Genomic DNA, 16101 nt, shown 5'->3' with positions numbered 1-16101 from the left:
TATGAACTTTGAACTCTTATTCACTACAGAAGTGATACTCCTAGCCGTTGAGTTATCAACAGCAGATGCAACGAGGGTAAGGAAGGAACAGACAGAGTGTCCTGTCTATCACCCAACGACGTTACTACAACGTATCCAATTGACAACCAGAGACATTCTTCAAAGGACTCGGTTTGGCAACACGGCCTTCCATCTACCACCAACCTACCGAAGCACAGCTCAGAGTAAATATTTATTGCATTTTCCTTTTCCAAATGGGCGGTAATTTAGAATGCATAAGATACTGTAGTTACGATAGCACAGCTTCTCCCTGTGTCCCTCAGTCTTCCCGCTCTTTCACTCAAACATTTTCTTTGTGTAACAAGCTGTCATATCTGTTCTGCCCGCTAGGGACATTTTCCTTTATGACGTAATTTGTAATCAAGTTATGATTTAATTATGTGTATGTGTAATTCTGTGTGATTAGTTAGGTATTTAGTAAATAAATAATTAAACCCAATTTTGTATTGCTGATTCAAATTGTTAGCCAGGGTTCGTGCAGATAACCAAGAATTTACAACTTTCAGATGAGACTGAATTAAGAGGACGATTAATATTGACTGCTATTAATGTAAAATATTACTAGGTCTTTAAGAGTTTATTCGGAGGATAACAGCTCTATAAATATTATTTTGTGGTGCCCGACTCTCTAGTTAATTACATTTACATGATTAGCTCCATCAGGTGAAATTAATTACGGATAAATTATTTTAGAGAATAGCATGTCATATCACTTAATCCGGCATAGCCAAAGACACGACAAGTGTCACCCCCCAAAATGTGATGAATAAAACAACAATCCACTCTTCATAAAGTTAAAGCATTTATAAAAGTAAAAAACATTTAAAATCTGTGGGGGGGGGGGGGGGGGTCCATCAGCATTTCTACTACTACCACTCAAATATCACCTCAGTGTTTCAATATTCATGAGCCAGAAATCACATTGATGATGTGAGCGAATACATGCGTATGTTTGGTATAAGATCTTATAATTGAATTATTCTATAATCCTATAATACTAGCAGGGGATCAAAGCACTGTGGCTGAGTCTTTGAAGCTGAGAAATCAAATTAAATGAATGGGTCTGGAGGGAGACTGTTGCATCGAGGAGTGTGAGGAGGATTGTAATGAAATAATATGCTGGCTGCTAATCCAACTGTAATCTAGCCCTCTGGATTCTAATAACTAGCTGGTTGATAAACTTAAATCAGGTTAGTTACAACTGGGGTTGGAGCAAAAACCTACAGGGTAGCTCTCCAGGAAAAGGGTTGGAGTGTCTTGATGTAGGGAATAGGGTGCCATTTGCTATGTGAACGATATTAAAAAGCAGCTGGAGGCATGAATGATTAGGAGGATGTTTTGTGGCCGATGGAGGAAACTCAGCAGTATTTCAGTGGGCACGGTGATGAGCCATACGGTCAGATAGGACGAGAGCAGGCCCGCCCACCCACCACAAGAAGAGGCAAAGTCAGGGTCATCTCCATGTCAGTCACACTCCAAGGACTATTCAGAACTAGGAAATGGGCTATTCATAACCAGGATATGGGCTATGAGATATCTATCTATCTATCTATATATACACACACATACATATATACACATATATATATATATATATATATATATATATATATATATATATATATATATACATACATATATACACATACATATATATATATATATATATATATATATATATATATATATATATATATATATATATATATATATATATATATATATATATATATATATATATATATATATATATATATATACACACACACACACACACACACATTCACAGTTGAAGTCGGAAGTTTACATACACTTAGGTGTGGAGTCATAAAAAAAAACTATTTTTTCAACCACTCCACAAATTTCTTGTTAACAAACTATAGTTTTGGCAAGTCGGTTAGGACATCTACTTTGTGCATGACACAAGTCATTTTCCCAACAATTGTTTACAGACAGATTATTTCACATATAATTCACTCTATCACAATTCCAGTGGGTCAGAGGTTTACATACACTAAGTTGACTGTGCCTTCAAACAGCTTGGAAAATTCCAGAAAATGATGTCATGGCTTTAGAAGCTTCTGATAGGCTAATTGACATAATTTCAGTCAATTGGAGGTGTACCTTTGGATGTATTTCAAGGCCTACCTTCAAACTCAGTGCCTCTTTGCTTGACATCAAAATCAAAATAAATCAGCCAAGACCTCCACAAGTCTGGTTCATCCTTGGGAGCAATTTCCAAATGCATGAAGGTTCATCTGTACAAACAATAGTACGCAAGTATAAACACCACAGGACCACGCATACCGCTCAGGAAGGAGACGGGTTCTGTCTCCTAGAGATGAACGTACTTTGGTGCGAAAAGTGCAAATCAATCCCTGAACAACAGCAAAGGACCTTGTGAAGATGCTGGAGGAAACAGGTACAAAAATATCTATATCCACAGTAAAAAGAGCCCTATATCGACATAACCTGAAAGGCCGCTCAGCAAGGAAGCAACTGCTCCAAAACCGCAATAAAAAAGCCAGACTATGGTTTGCAACTGCACATGGGGACAAAGATCGTACATTTTGGAGAAATGTCCTCTGGTCTGATGAAACAAAAATAGAACTGTTTGGCCATAATGACCATCATTATGTTTGGAGGAAAAAGGGGGAGGCTTGCAAGCCGAAGAACACCATCCAAACCGTGAAGCACAGGGTGGCAGCATCATGTTATGGGAGAGCTTTGATGCAGGAGGGACTGGTGCACTTCACAAAATAGATGGCATCATGAGGAAGGGAAATTATGTGGATATACTGAAGCAACAACTCAAGACATCAGTCAGGAAGTTAAAGCTTGGTCACAAATGGGTCTTCCAGGTGGACAATGACCCCAAGCATACTTCCAAAGTTGTGGCAAAATGGCTTAAGGACAACAAAGTCAAGGTATTGGAGTGGCCATCACAAAGCCCTGACCTCAATCTTATAGACAATTTGCGGGCAGAACTGAAAACGCGTGTGCGAGCAAGGAGGCCTACAAACCTGACTCAGTTACACCAGCTCTGTCAGGAAGAATGGGCCTTTCTCGCTCTCCCCCCCCCCCCCCCCCCCCCAACATTTGACCCAAGTTAAACAATTTAAAGGCAATGCTACTACATACTAATTGAGTGTATGTAAACTTCTGACCCACTGGGAATGTGATGAAAGAAATAAAAGCTGAAATAAATCAATCACTCTCTACTATTTTTCTGACATTTCACATTCTTAAAATAAAGTGGTGATCCTAACTGGCCTAAAACAGGGAATTTTCACTAGGATTAAATGTCAGGAATTGTGAAAAACTGAGTTTAAATGTATTTGGCTAAGGTGTATGTAAACAACCTCCAATTGACTCAAATTATGTCAATTAGCCTATCAGAAGCTTCTAAAGCCATGACATCATTTTCTGCAATTTTCCAAGAATTGTAGGCCTTGGTGGTGTCTTGGGGTCCACATCCACAGGCTCTTTGGAAGGGTTGCCAGAAGAAAGCCCTTTCTGACCTCAAGACACAGACGCAAGTGCTTGGAGTTTGCCAAACATCATTTAAATGTGCTCTGGTCAGATGAGACCAAAATTGAACGTTTTGGTCAGATACAGCATCGGCATGTTTGGCGTCGAAACAGAGATGCATTCAAGGAGAGGCACCTCATACCCATGATGAAATATGGAGGGGGGTCAGTGATGTTTTGGGTCTGTTAAATTCCAGAGGTCCAGGGGCACTGGTTAAGATTGATGGCATAATGAATTCTACCAAGTATCACGCAATTGTGGCTGACAATCTGGTTGCCTCTGCCAGAAGGCAGGGACTTGGCCGTAGGTGGACTTTCCAACAAGACAATGACCCGAAACATACCTCAAGATCCACACAGAAATGGTTCTGTGACAACAAAATCAATGTTCTGCCATGACCATCTCAGTCGCTGGACCTCAATCCAATCGAAAACCTGTGGGCTGATTGCAAGAGGGCAGTTGATAAGCGCAAACCCAAGAATGTGAAGGATCTTGAAAGGATCTGCATAGAGGAATGGTCCAAAATCCCTCCAAATGTGTTCCTTAACCTTGTCAAACATTACAGGAAAAGACTCCATGCTGTTATTCTTGCCAGAGGTGGTTGCACTAAGTACTAAATGAGGAGTGCCAATTATTATGAAACCTTGATTTTGGTTACATTTATTTTGTATTAAATAATTGAATGATTTTGGTTGGTTCCATTGAAACATTAATAAAGTACAGTATTTCTCACGTTGGTGTTTTGAGTTTCTCTCTATAATTGTATTGTTTATATTTTTTTAAGTATTATTTGTGCATTGCCAGTAATTTTGGAGCCCACTGTATATATTTATCACAATAAATAGGGCACGATATAAATCAAAGAGGAATCAGAGAGGCAGTTTTCTGCTCGTTGATCTCTGAAATGGCATCGACATAAAGGGAGACGTTCTCAGAACATAAAAGCTCACTTACGGTCAAATAATATCAGCAATGGGTGTGGTGTGTGGACTATAATGTCATAGTTAAACAGTGATGGAGGTCTTCATTTCCTGAATCAGTTTTCTCTAACAGCTGGAAGGAAACAGAGGAGAGAGCTCCGCACAATGGCTCTACAGCACGCTACTTTCCCTTTGTGTGTGTGTGTGTGTGTGTGATGTAGTGATTTCTACCCGGGTGGTATAGGTCTGATTCTTGTTTAGGGGAGATATCTTTGAGTGGGTCTCTCACACACAGAGCTTGCTTTGTCATGTGGTCGTGCTATGTGTGTCTCGTCATGAGGTGGGGATTATTAGTCGCCGATATCAGATGCAGGCAAGCTGGTGTGTGTCCTTTCCCCTCTCCAGCGAACTCTTCCACCCGTCAGAGAATAAGGAGGCTCTAATCAGGACCACAGCCTGTGTGTGTGTGTGTGTGTGTGTGTGTGTGTGTGCACGCGACCACAGTCTGGCTGAGTTTACACACTGACGTTTCAACGGTTTCTTCCCCTCGCCCACACTCAACTACCAGGAGAGGACATGATGGTTCCCACATGGCCAACTCTGTGTGTGTCCTGTGTGTTGTGTTGTGTGTGTGTTTTTCCACATGGATAACTGTCCTATTATAATCAGTTACTTGGCTAGATTTTCTATACACTAAACAGTATTACTCACAATACTACAATGAAGGATCCTTTATTTTCACCATATCCAAGAAAATAGTGTCCATCATAGAATTAAGCAATAAGGCACGAGGGGGTGTGGTATATGGCCAATGTATCATGGCTAAGGGCTGTTCTTAAGCATGACGCAACGCGGAGTGCCTGGATACAGCCCTTAGCCATGGGGGTATCTGCCATATATCACAAACCCCTGAGATGCCTTATTGCTATTATAAACTGGTTACCAATGTAATTAGAGCAGTAAAAATAAAATGTTGTCATACCGGTGGTATACTGTCTGATATACCACGGCAGTCAGCCAAATCAGCATTCAGGGCTTGAACCGCCCAGTTTACAATTACATATAAAACACTAGAATGGACATTGGTATGATAGAAAATGGTCCATCTTGGTCAGGAAAAGCTGATCAGACATTAAGATGCATAACAAAACAATGCATTTGTAGAAACATTATTGAATTGTCAGATCTCGATAGCGTCCATTATCTAAGCAGATTAAACTGGATGATAATGCATAGTCCAATATCCCTATTACCTATATAGTGCACTGCTTTGACCAGAGCTCTATGGGCCCAGTCAAAAGCAATGCAGAAAACAAGAGATCGGGTACTATTTGGGACTCATGGTGGCTCTTCATCAGACAAAATAAATCTCCCATTGCTCTTTATAGGCTTGTAATGACCGGCAACATGATGATAGCTTCATACTAGCAGCAATCAGCGGAGCCTTAGGGTAGCGTACTGAAAAGGTACCCTATTCCCAACATAGTGCACTACTCTTCACCAATGGTGGCCAACGGTAGTGTACTAAACTCAGTAACAAACAAAAAACTTTTCAGGACCCTGTCTTTCCTGTCTTGATGATGAACTGGATGTGTAGTCTGCTAATGACAGGACCACTACATGATGAACTGGATGTGTAGTCTGGTGATGACAGGACCACTACATGATGAACTGGATGTGTAGTCTGGTGATGACAGGACCACTACATGATGAACTGGATGTGTAGTCTGCTGATGACAGGACCACTACATGATGGACTGGATGTGTAGACTGCTGATGACAGGTCTACTACATGATGAACTGGATGTGTAGTCTGGTGATGATAGGACCACTACATGATGAACTGGATGTGTAGTCTGGTGATGACAGGACCACTACATGATGAACTGGATGTGTAGACTGCAGACAGGTCTACTACATGATGAACTGGATGTGTAGTCTGGTGCTGACAGGACCACTACATGATGAACTGGATGTGTAGTCTGGTGATGACAGGACCACTACATGATGAACTGGATGTGTAGTCTGGTGCTGACACTACTACTACATGATGAACTGAATGTGTAGTCTGGTGCTGACAGGACATCTACATGATGAACTGGATGTGTAGTCTGGTGATGACAGGACCACTACATGATGAACTGGATGTGTAGACTGCTGATGACAGGTCTACTACATGATTAACTGGATGTGTAGTCTGGTGATGACGGGACCACTACATGATGAACTGGATGTGTAGTCTGCTGATGATAGGACCACTACATGATGAACTGGATGTGTAGTCTGGTGATGACAGGACCACTACATGATGAACTGGATGTGTAGTCTGCTGATGATAGGACCACTACATGATGAACTGGATGTATAGTCTGCTGATGACAGGACTACTACATGATGAACTGGATGTGTAGTCTGGTGATGACAGGCCTACTACATGATGAACTGGATGTGTAGTCTGGTGATGACAGGCCTACTACATGATGAACTGGATGTGTAGTCTGGTGATGACAGGACAACTACATGATGAACTGGATGTGTAGTCTGGTGATGACGGGACCACTACATGATGAACTGGATGTGTAGTCTGGTGCTGACAGGACCACTACATGATGAACTGGATGTGTAGTCTGGTGCTGACACTACTACTACATGATGAACTGAATGTGTAGTCTGGTGCTGACAGGACATCTACATGATGAACTGGATGTGTAGTCTGGTGATGACAGGACCACTACATGATGAACTGGATGTGTAGTCTGGTGCTGACAGGACCACTACATGATGAACTGAATGTGTAGTCTGGTGCTGACAGGACATCTACATGATGAACTGGATGTGTAGTCTGGTGATGACAGGACCACTACATGATGAACTGGATGTGTAGTCTGGTGCTGACAGGACCACTACATGATGAACTGGATGTGTAGTCTGGTGCTGACAGGACCACTACATGATGAACTGGATGTGTAGTCTGGTGCTGACAGGACCACTACATGATGAACTGAATGTGTAGTCTGGTGCTGACAGGACATCTACATGATGAACTGGATGTGTAGTCTGCTAATGACAGGACCACTACATGATGAACTGGATGTGTAGTCTGCTAATGACAGGACCACTACATGATGAACTGGATGTGTAGTCTGCTAATGACAGGACCACTACATGATGAACTGGATGTGTAGTCTGGTGCTGACAGGACCACTACATGATAAATCATCTTCTCCACGATAAGGGCATTAGACAGCTGCTGTACAGTCAATATGGCTAATGCACATCTATTTCATAATGTCCTAATGGTATAGGCAAGGCAAAAAGTTTCCCTGTCAGTAATTGAATGTAGAGATCTGCAAAGTGATCACGTACACACACACACACACACATTTACACTTACACACACATTTACACTTACACCTTCCAAAACTGAGGGATGGGCCTGGAGAAATGTAACCACTCAAATCAAATTCATAGACAGAGCTAAGGATGCAAGGACCGACCGTTAATAGTATTAAAATGATAGTTTCAACCATGTTGAGACTGTACAGTGTTTACATTCACATTGTTTACAAACATTGGAGTAAAATAAGCTTATATTTTGGGTTCTGATTGGGTACGACATGATCATGAGAAATGTACAAGTTATATTCTTCAAGAATCATTAATTTATCCGTTTTAAAAAATGTATGTAGCAACTAAGAATTCTAGCTTTAAAAGGTCCAATGCAGCCGTTTTTAATCTCAAATAATTTCTGGGTAACAATTAAGTACCTGACTGTGATTGTTTTCAATAACAATTGTCAAAAAAACAAACAAAAAAATAGCTTCTTAGCCAAGTGCAATTTCTCAAGCAAGAATTTTGCTAAGACTGTCTGGGTATGGTATGAGTGGGGAGGGTAAAACTGAAAACTTGCTCTTATTGGCAGAGAGGTTTGGATTAATTTATTGCATGGTGATGTCACCATGGAAGGCCAAAAATCCATCACACCAGAACAGACTGAAATCTTTTCAAACAGCGCTTACACTAACGCATTACCATATTTTCACAATATTATTCAGTGTGGAAATATATATATAAAACACAGGAATATCACGTCTGACGGCACTGGGCCTTTCAAAGAACTCTGAAAGATGTAACTTTCACCTTTATTCGTGCAGTAAAAATAACATTGGATAACAAGTTAATATCCTATTATGCATGAACCTTTCAAAAGACCATTCACTTCAAGTAGGTGTAGGTGTTTGAGTACGTACCCAGTACGTTCCCTGATGGCACCTCTTCTAGTTCCTCCAGTTCTCTGCCCATCAGCAGGTAGAGGCTGTCCATGGTGCAGCAGGCCAGGTGAGGGACGGGAGGGAGACAGGCACTCACACTAGTACTGCCCTCTGGGAGCTGACAGACAGAGAGAGAGAGATAGAGCGAGAGAAACAGAGAGAGAACATTAGATCTCTAGAGCATCAGAGCCAATCATCCAGTACATTGGTTGTGTGATATTGGATTCTAAAAGCAATTGTTAGTTAGTAGTACTGCTACTGAAGCCAGGAGGGACGAGGCAACAATAATACAACGACTTGTCTGTCTCAAATGGCACCCTATTCCCTACAGTATATAGCGCACTACTGTTGCCCAGGCCACAGAGGAACACAGCCCTCATCATAGAAGTCAATGTTATCTTTAACCTTGGAATACACATCTTGAGATGGAAACAAACACGCAGAAAATGTATGATTGTTGCTCTTTGAACAAAGCGCATTTGGTTTCATCTTCAGAACAGTTATTGTTTTGACTGGTGAATATTGCAAATTGAGCAGGAAATGTGTTTTGTGCCTTTGCAGAGTGTGTGTACCTGTGTGTCCACATGCCTGTGTGTGTGTGTGCCTGCCTGTAAGTGTGTACATCCTTACCATGCGCAGGCCTTGTGCAGGGTCGTACTTGGGCCCCATCACAAACACCTTCTGTCCTCTGCGGACCACCCCGCTGTAGACTCTGGCGAAGGCTACGAACGTCTCCTTCTCCTCCTCCTCCTCTGGTTTAGCCTTCAGAGGCAGGCCCTGCATCTGGCCTGAGACACCCTCACTACCTGCATGTCAGGGAAGACAATGAGACATATACTGGTATCAGTGGTATCATTATGAACATATTGGTTATTGGAAATGGCCAGAGCTTCCAAACCACTAGGGGAAAAGAGGCCAGGGGTTGGGGTTTTAGCAAGGTAAGAGTGTGTGTGTGTGTGTGTGTGAGTGTGTGTGTGTGTGTGTGAGAGAGACACTTGCCTATGGTGTTGTCTCCACCAGGAGTGGTTGCCGGTGTTGTACTTCCTGATTGGGCATTTCCCTCCCCACTTTCCGTCTGCTGAATGGCTGCCAGTCTCTCAGTGTGTCTCTGTCTGGCCAGCTCCCTGCGCTGGCCCATCTCCTCCTGGGTCAACGGCCTGTGTGCGCACACACACAAACACACCTGTTCAGTAGGTAGAAAATGTTTTGAAAATATTCCATTGCAAAACGTTTTGCTATTGTGTACCCTACTGAACACTGTCCATTGTTTGGGCCAATGAATACACATTCTATTAGACATGACACATCAAAACAGAAATGTAACAACCCACTAAACCAAGTCTTTCCAGCAGGGTAACATAGCCTAGCAACTAGCACCGCTCTGTTTCATTTGATTCATCCTTTATTTAACCAGAGAAGTCACACTGAAACTTTTAAATCTCTTTTTCCAAGTGAGCCCTGGCCAAGAATCCATCATCCAGTGCCTTCAGAAAGTATTCAGATCCCTAGACTTTTTCCACATTTTGTTATATTACAGCCTTACTCTAAAATGGATTTAATGATTTTCCCCCTCATCAAATCTACACAAAATACCCCATAATGATAAAGCGAAAAAAGGTTTGTACAAATATTTGCAAATGTTTTAAAAATAAAAAGCAGAAATACCTTATTTACATTAGTATTCAGACCCTTTGCTATGAGACTCGAAATTGAGCTCAGTTGCATCCTGTTTCCACTGATCATCCTAGAGATGTTTCTACAACTTGGAGTCCACCTGTGGTAAATTCAATTGATTGGACATGATTTGGAAAGGCACACACCTGTCTATATAAGGTCTCACAGTTGACAGTGCAAGTCAGAGCAAAAACCAGGCCATGAGGTCGAATGAATTGTCTGTCGAGCTCCGAGACAGGATTGTGTCGAGGCACAGAACTGGGGAAGGGTACACACACATTTTTGAACACAGTGGCCTCAATCATGCTTAAATAGAAGAAGTTTGGAATCACCAAGACTCTTCCCAGAGCTGCCCGCTCTGAGAGAAGAGCAGAGAAGGGCCTTGGTCAGGGAGGTGACCAAGAACCCAATAGTCACACTTACAGCACTCCAGAGTTCCTCTGTGGTGATGGAAGAACCTTCCAGAAGGACAACCATCTCTGCAGCACTCCACTAACCTTTATGGTACAGTGGCCAGACGGAAGCCATTCCTCAGTAAAAGACACATGACAGCATGACTCTCATACCATGACAAACAAGATTTTCTGGTCCAAGACTGAACAAGATTCTCTGAAACCAAGACTAAACTCTTTGGCCTAAAGGCCAAGCATCACGTCTGGAGGAAACATGGAACCATCCCTACGGTGAAGCATGGTGGTGGCAGCATCATGGTGTGGGGATGTTTTTCAGGGGCAGGGAGACTAGTCAGGATCGAGGGAAAGATGAATAGAGCAAAGTACAGAAAGATCATAGATGCTAACATGCTCCAGATTGCTCAGGACCTCTGGGGCGAAGGTTCACCATCCAACAGGACAAGGACCCTAAGCACACAACCAAGACAACACAGGAGTGGCTTCAGGAGAATTCTCTGAATGTCCTTGAGTGACCCAGTCAGAGCCCGGACTTGAACCCTATCAAATATCTCTGGAGAGATCTGAAAATATCTGTGCAGCGACGCTCCCCATACAACCTGAGCTTGAGAGGATCTGCAGAGAAGAATGTGAGACACTCCCCAAATACAAGTGTGACAAGCTTGTAGCGTGATACCCAAGAATAGTCAAGGCTGTAATCGCTGCCAAAGGTGCTTCAACAAAGTACTGAGTAAAGTGTCTGAACACTAATGTAAATGTGATCTCAGTTTTTTATATTAAATACATTTGCAAAGGTTTCTAAAAAACAGTTTTTCCTTTGTCATTATGTGGTATTGTGTGTAGACTGATGAGGGGGGGGGGAATAAAGGCTGTAACGTAACAAAATGTGGAAAAAGTGAAGGGTCTGAATACTTTATGAATACACTGTGTAGTTACACAGACAGAACACAACAATGAATGGAAGTTAAAACAGCGCAAAGAGCATAAGATAAGTTAAAAAGAGCAGGTTTCCAAGCAAAATGCTCCTTAAAAAAAGGTGTAATCTATGTTTAACGGCTATCCAATCTGAGATTTAAAATGATTAAATGGGAATAAAATGATCTAGTATCAGCCTGTGGTTGTCGCTACAGTAAGTGTCCCAAATGGAACCCTAGTCTATATTTGGTACACTACTTAAAATCAAAATGTACTGGTCGTGTACACAATTTTGCAAATGTTATCGCAGGTGCAGGGCAATACTTGTGCTTCCAGCTCCAACAGCGCAGCAATATCTTGCAATACACACAATTCCCAAAATCCCCACAATCCCCATAAAAAAAGAAATGAATGAATACCTATCAGCACGAGCAATTTTAGAGTCCGTAAAAAATACAATACCAGTCAAAAAGTTGACAGACCTACTCATTCAAGGGATTTTCTTTATTTTTACTATTTTCTACATTGTAGAATAATAAAGACATCAAAACTATGACATAACACATATGGAATCATGTAGTAAACAAACAAAAAAAAGTGCTTGACAAATCCCTTTGCCTTGACAGCTTTGCATACTCTTGGCATTCTCTCAACCAGCTTCATGAGGTAGTCACCTGGAATGCATTTCAATTAACAGGTGCACCTTGTTAAAAGTTCATTGTAATTGATTTCCTTCTTAATGCGTGAGACAATCTGTTGTGTTGTGACAAGGTAGGGGTGGTATACAGAAGATATCCTATTTGGTAAAAGACCAAGTCCATACCATGTCAAGAACAGCCCAAATAAGCAAAGAGAAACGACAGTACATCATTACTTTAAGACATTATTATATATTTTGATTTGTTGAACACTTTTTTAGTTACTTTATGATTCCATGTGTTATTTCATAGTTTTGATGTCTTCACTATTATTCTACAATGTAGAAAATAGTAAAAATAAAGAAAACCCCTTGAATGAATAGGTGTCCAAATTTTTGACTGGTACTGTGTGTCCGTCCACATGGTGTGTCCAGACAGCGTGTGAATGGTATGGGACCAGGGCTCTGGTAAAAGTAGTGCACTAGGCAATAGAGTGCCATTTGGGATGCAACATGGAGTCAAGAGGTCAGGCTTGTACCTCATCCTAACAAGTCCCGTCATCGCATGATGGTTATTTGTGCTGCTAACTTCCCTCACTGAGAAACTATGTTCTAATTACCTACCGGCGATGGAAAATATGCAAAGGTTAAATTTGACCAATTATGACAACATAGGTGGTGTCTCCGGGCCAAGCTGGAAAAACGGAATAACAATTACTCTAAAATTGCTCTGGCCACCACAAACTCAAGGCACGTGGGTGTGTCGTTTGAAATGGCAAACTGCAGAGTCATTGCGGTGAGTGGTGTGTGTGTGTGTGTCTGTGTGTGTGTGAGAGAGCTTCAAAGTGACTACATTGATACAGCTGGAAGCCATGATTGACAGTAGTGTCCATCCACACAAGTTCAGCTCCCTGACGACCGACCACTTAAATATCCCATAATTTAGGATCCATCCCAAATGGCACCACAAGTTCAGCTCCCTATATAGTGCACTACTTTTGACCTGGGCCCACAGGGAATAGGGTGCCATTTAGGACATAAACAAACAATAAAACAAGCTCTGCTGATTCACAAAGACTATAGGGGGGGCCGGTTGATTACGTTTTGTATAAATTAGACAGAAACGGGCCTAAACGAATACAGGCTTGCCATGAAGACCGCAACATGGGAGAAATGGAACAATGTATTGTACTGAAGGACTACTTGTGGAACGCTGCTAACCACTGACTTCTGCTTTTAGTGTGAGGTGTGTCTCCTGCAATTTGTCACCCCACACACACACTCTTTCGAACAACACACATACCTGCGTGCACTGCACACACGCTCATCCCCCTCATATTCCATTTCACCCGAGATTCACTTATTTCCTCCACGTTCAACAATTCCAACCCGTTGCATTCATAAGCGTACTGCGTAGCTACATTCTTTAACAAAGCGACCACAGCAGAGCTGCCGTGTTTTTCTTGATGAGGTCAAATCAGTCGCTCATGGGCAATAATGGGAAAGCCATGCGTTGTGGTCTCTGGCCTCCGTTGCAGTGGTTATAAAGTAATGGCTTCGCAAGCTTCTCAACGTTAAAGTAGGATTCTCTCAAAACCACAAGCCTTTTAAGTGTGTTATAAGCTGGTTGTGTGTGTGTGTGTGTGTGTGTGTGATATATATCTGTTTTAAATATGTGGAAAATGAGACGATATTGATACTAAAGCTGTTCGTGAAACCGTCTTCATCAGCATCATACCATACTGGAAGCTGGAACGCCTTCATCCATACTGGAACGTTTTGGATGGTTGGTTGAAGTCTGACTCTGCTTCTTAGTCTTTGCTGCACGTGCTATTGTGTTGCTGAGGTCAAAAAACGTTTGGGTCACATTTGTTTGAGAATTCTCACTTGATTAACTTATTCTGCTTTCGTCCCACTTGCAGGATTCTACAGGACTTGAAAACAGAACACATTGGTTTCACTCTTTTGTTCACTGATTCATTTGTTAACTCAACAGTCTTGTTGTTCCATGATGAAACTCTTTCCAAGTTCTGTTATAGATGTTTTGCTATCTCTTCTAAATAATTAAAACATACAGAACGACTGCTGCTTTGATAAAAAGAAACAGAACATCTAGGTTCCTCATACTGTTAATGAGAGAGGGATGTTTTAGTGTGTGGCTGTGTGCATGCCAGTCTGTGTATTCTGCCGAGCAACTGCCCAGAGCCATTAATAAAACCCACTGACATCACCAGCCAATCAGATGTGAGGACATTTAAAACACCAGGTCAAGACTGTTTGTGGAGAGAGGGACACAGACAGATGGAGAGAGTCAGAAAGGAAGGGGCGAGAGAGGGAGAGAGAAAGAACTGGGTGTAGAGAGGTAGAAACAGAGAGGTTGCCCTCTCACTCCTACGAGCAGTCTCAGAACTACTACTGAGACCTAAATTGATGGTGGGTGCCATGGTAACAAAGCATAACCATAGCTGTGGAGGCATGTAGGAGTGTCAGCCAGGAACCCCCTGAAGCTGATTCAGAAAGAGAAACAGAGACAGAGACCACTGTGACTGACACAAAATGAAGGAAAGCTTTGACTATGTACAGACTCAGTGAACATAGCCTTGCTACTGAGAAAGGCCGCAGTAGGCAGACATGGCTCTCAAGAAGACAGGCTATGTGCACACTGCCCATAAAATGAGGTGGAAACTGAGTTGCACTTCCTAACCTCCTGCCCAATGTATGCCCATATTAGAGAGACATATTTCCCTCAGATTACAGACCCACAAAGAATTCAAAAACAAATACACTTTTGAGAAACTCACATTTCTATTGGGTAAAATACCAGCGTGCCATCACAGCAGCAAGATTTGTGACCTGTTGCCACAAGAAAAGGGCAATCAGTGAAGAACAAACACCATTGTAAACATAACCCATATTTCTGTTTATTCATTTCCCTTGTGTACTATCTTCACATCGTTACAACACTGTACATTTCAAATGTCATATGTCTAGGGAAATAGACACATACTGTAGTATCTAAAACAGCCAAAAGGAAATTGTTCAAAGTGTCTGCATTGAAGGCTATTCATGTAAAACACAAACATGTACCATCTGCAACAGACTACTCATAAACATATAATATACCTGATATTTGTCTTGTACACTGGCCAGTATACAACACACCAAACACCCCCAGTCAAAAGTAGATCGCTATATACAATACCAGTTAAAAGTTTGGACACACCTACTCATTCCAAAAAAACAGGCTGTGTAAGGGCTTGTTGACCAAGAAGGAAAGTGATGGAGTGCTGCATCAGATGACCTGGCCTCCTCAATCACCCGACCTCAACCCAATTGAGATGGGATGAGTTGGACCGCAGAGTGAAGGAAAAGCAGGCAACGAGTGATCAGTATATGTGGGAACTCTTCAAGACTGTTGGAAAAGCATTTCAGGTGAAGCTGGTTGACAGAATGCCAAGAGTGTGTAAAGCTGTCATCAAGGCAAAGGGGGGCTACTTTGAAGAATCTAAAAAATATAATATATTTTGATTTGTTTAACAGTTTTTTGTTTACTACATGATTCCATGTGTTATTTCATAGTTGATGTCTTCATCATTATTCTACAATGTAGAAACTAGTACAAATAAAGAAAAACCCTTGAATGAGTAAGTGTGTCCAAACCTTTGACTGGTACTGTACATAGG

At 41.7% G+C, this 16101-nt stretch overlaps 1 protein-coding gene across 3 annotated transcripts in view; it reads right to left on the bottom strand.

Moving 5' to 3' along the window:
* LOC110515557 (elongation factor-like GTPase 1) overlaps positions 1 to 16101 on the bottom strand; it is a 96047-nt gene that overhangs the window by 60294 nt on the left and 19652 nt on the right. For all 3 annotated transcript variants that reach the window (XM_036963198.1, XM_036963197.1, XM_036963199.1), the window contains exons 13-15: positions 9782 to 9939; positions 9413 to 9588; positions 8762 to 8900 (exon numbers count right to left, since the gene is read on the bottom strand). In XM_036963198.1, coding sequence (XP_036819093.1) covers positions 8762 to 8900; positions 9413 to 9588; positions 9782 to 9939 — 473 coding nt within the window. The remainder of the gene's footprint in view (positions 1 to 8761; positions 8901 to 9412; positions 9589 to 9781; positions 9940 to 16101) is intronic.

Source organism: Oncorhynchus mykiss, chromosome 26 (assembly GCF_013265735.2).
Source record: "Oncorhynchus mykiss isolate Arlee chromosome 26, USDA_OmykA_1.1, whole genome shotgun sequence".
NCBI classification, from domain to species: Eukaryota; Metazoa; Chordata; class Actinopteri; order Salmoniformes; family Salmonidae; genus Oncorhynchus; species Oncorhynchus mykiss.
The sequence above is the reverse complement of the archived record's forward strand: the minus strand, read 5'-3'. Positions and strand labels throughout refer to the sequence as shown.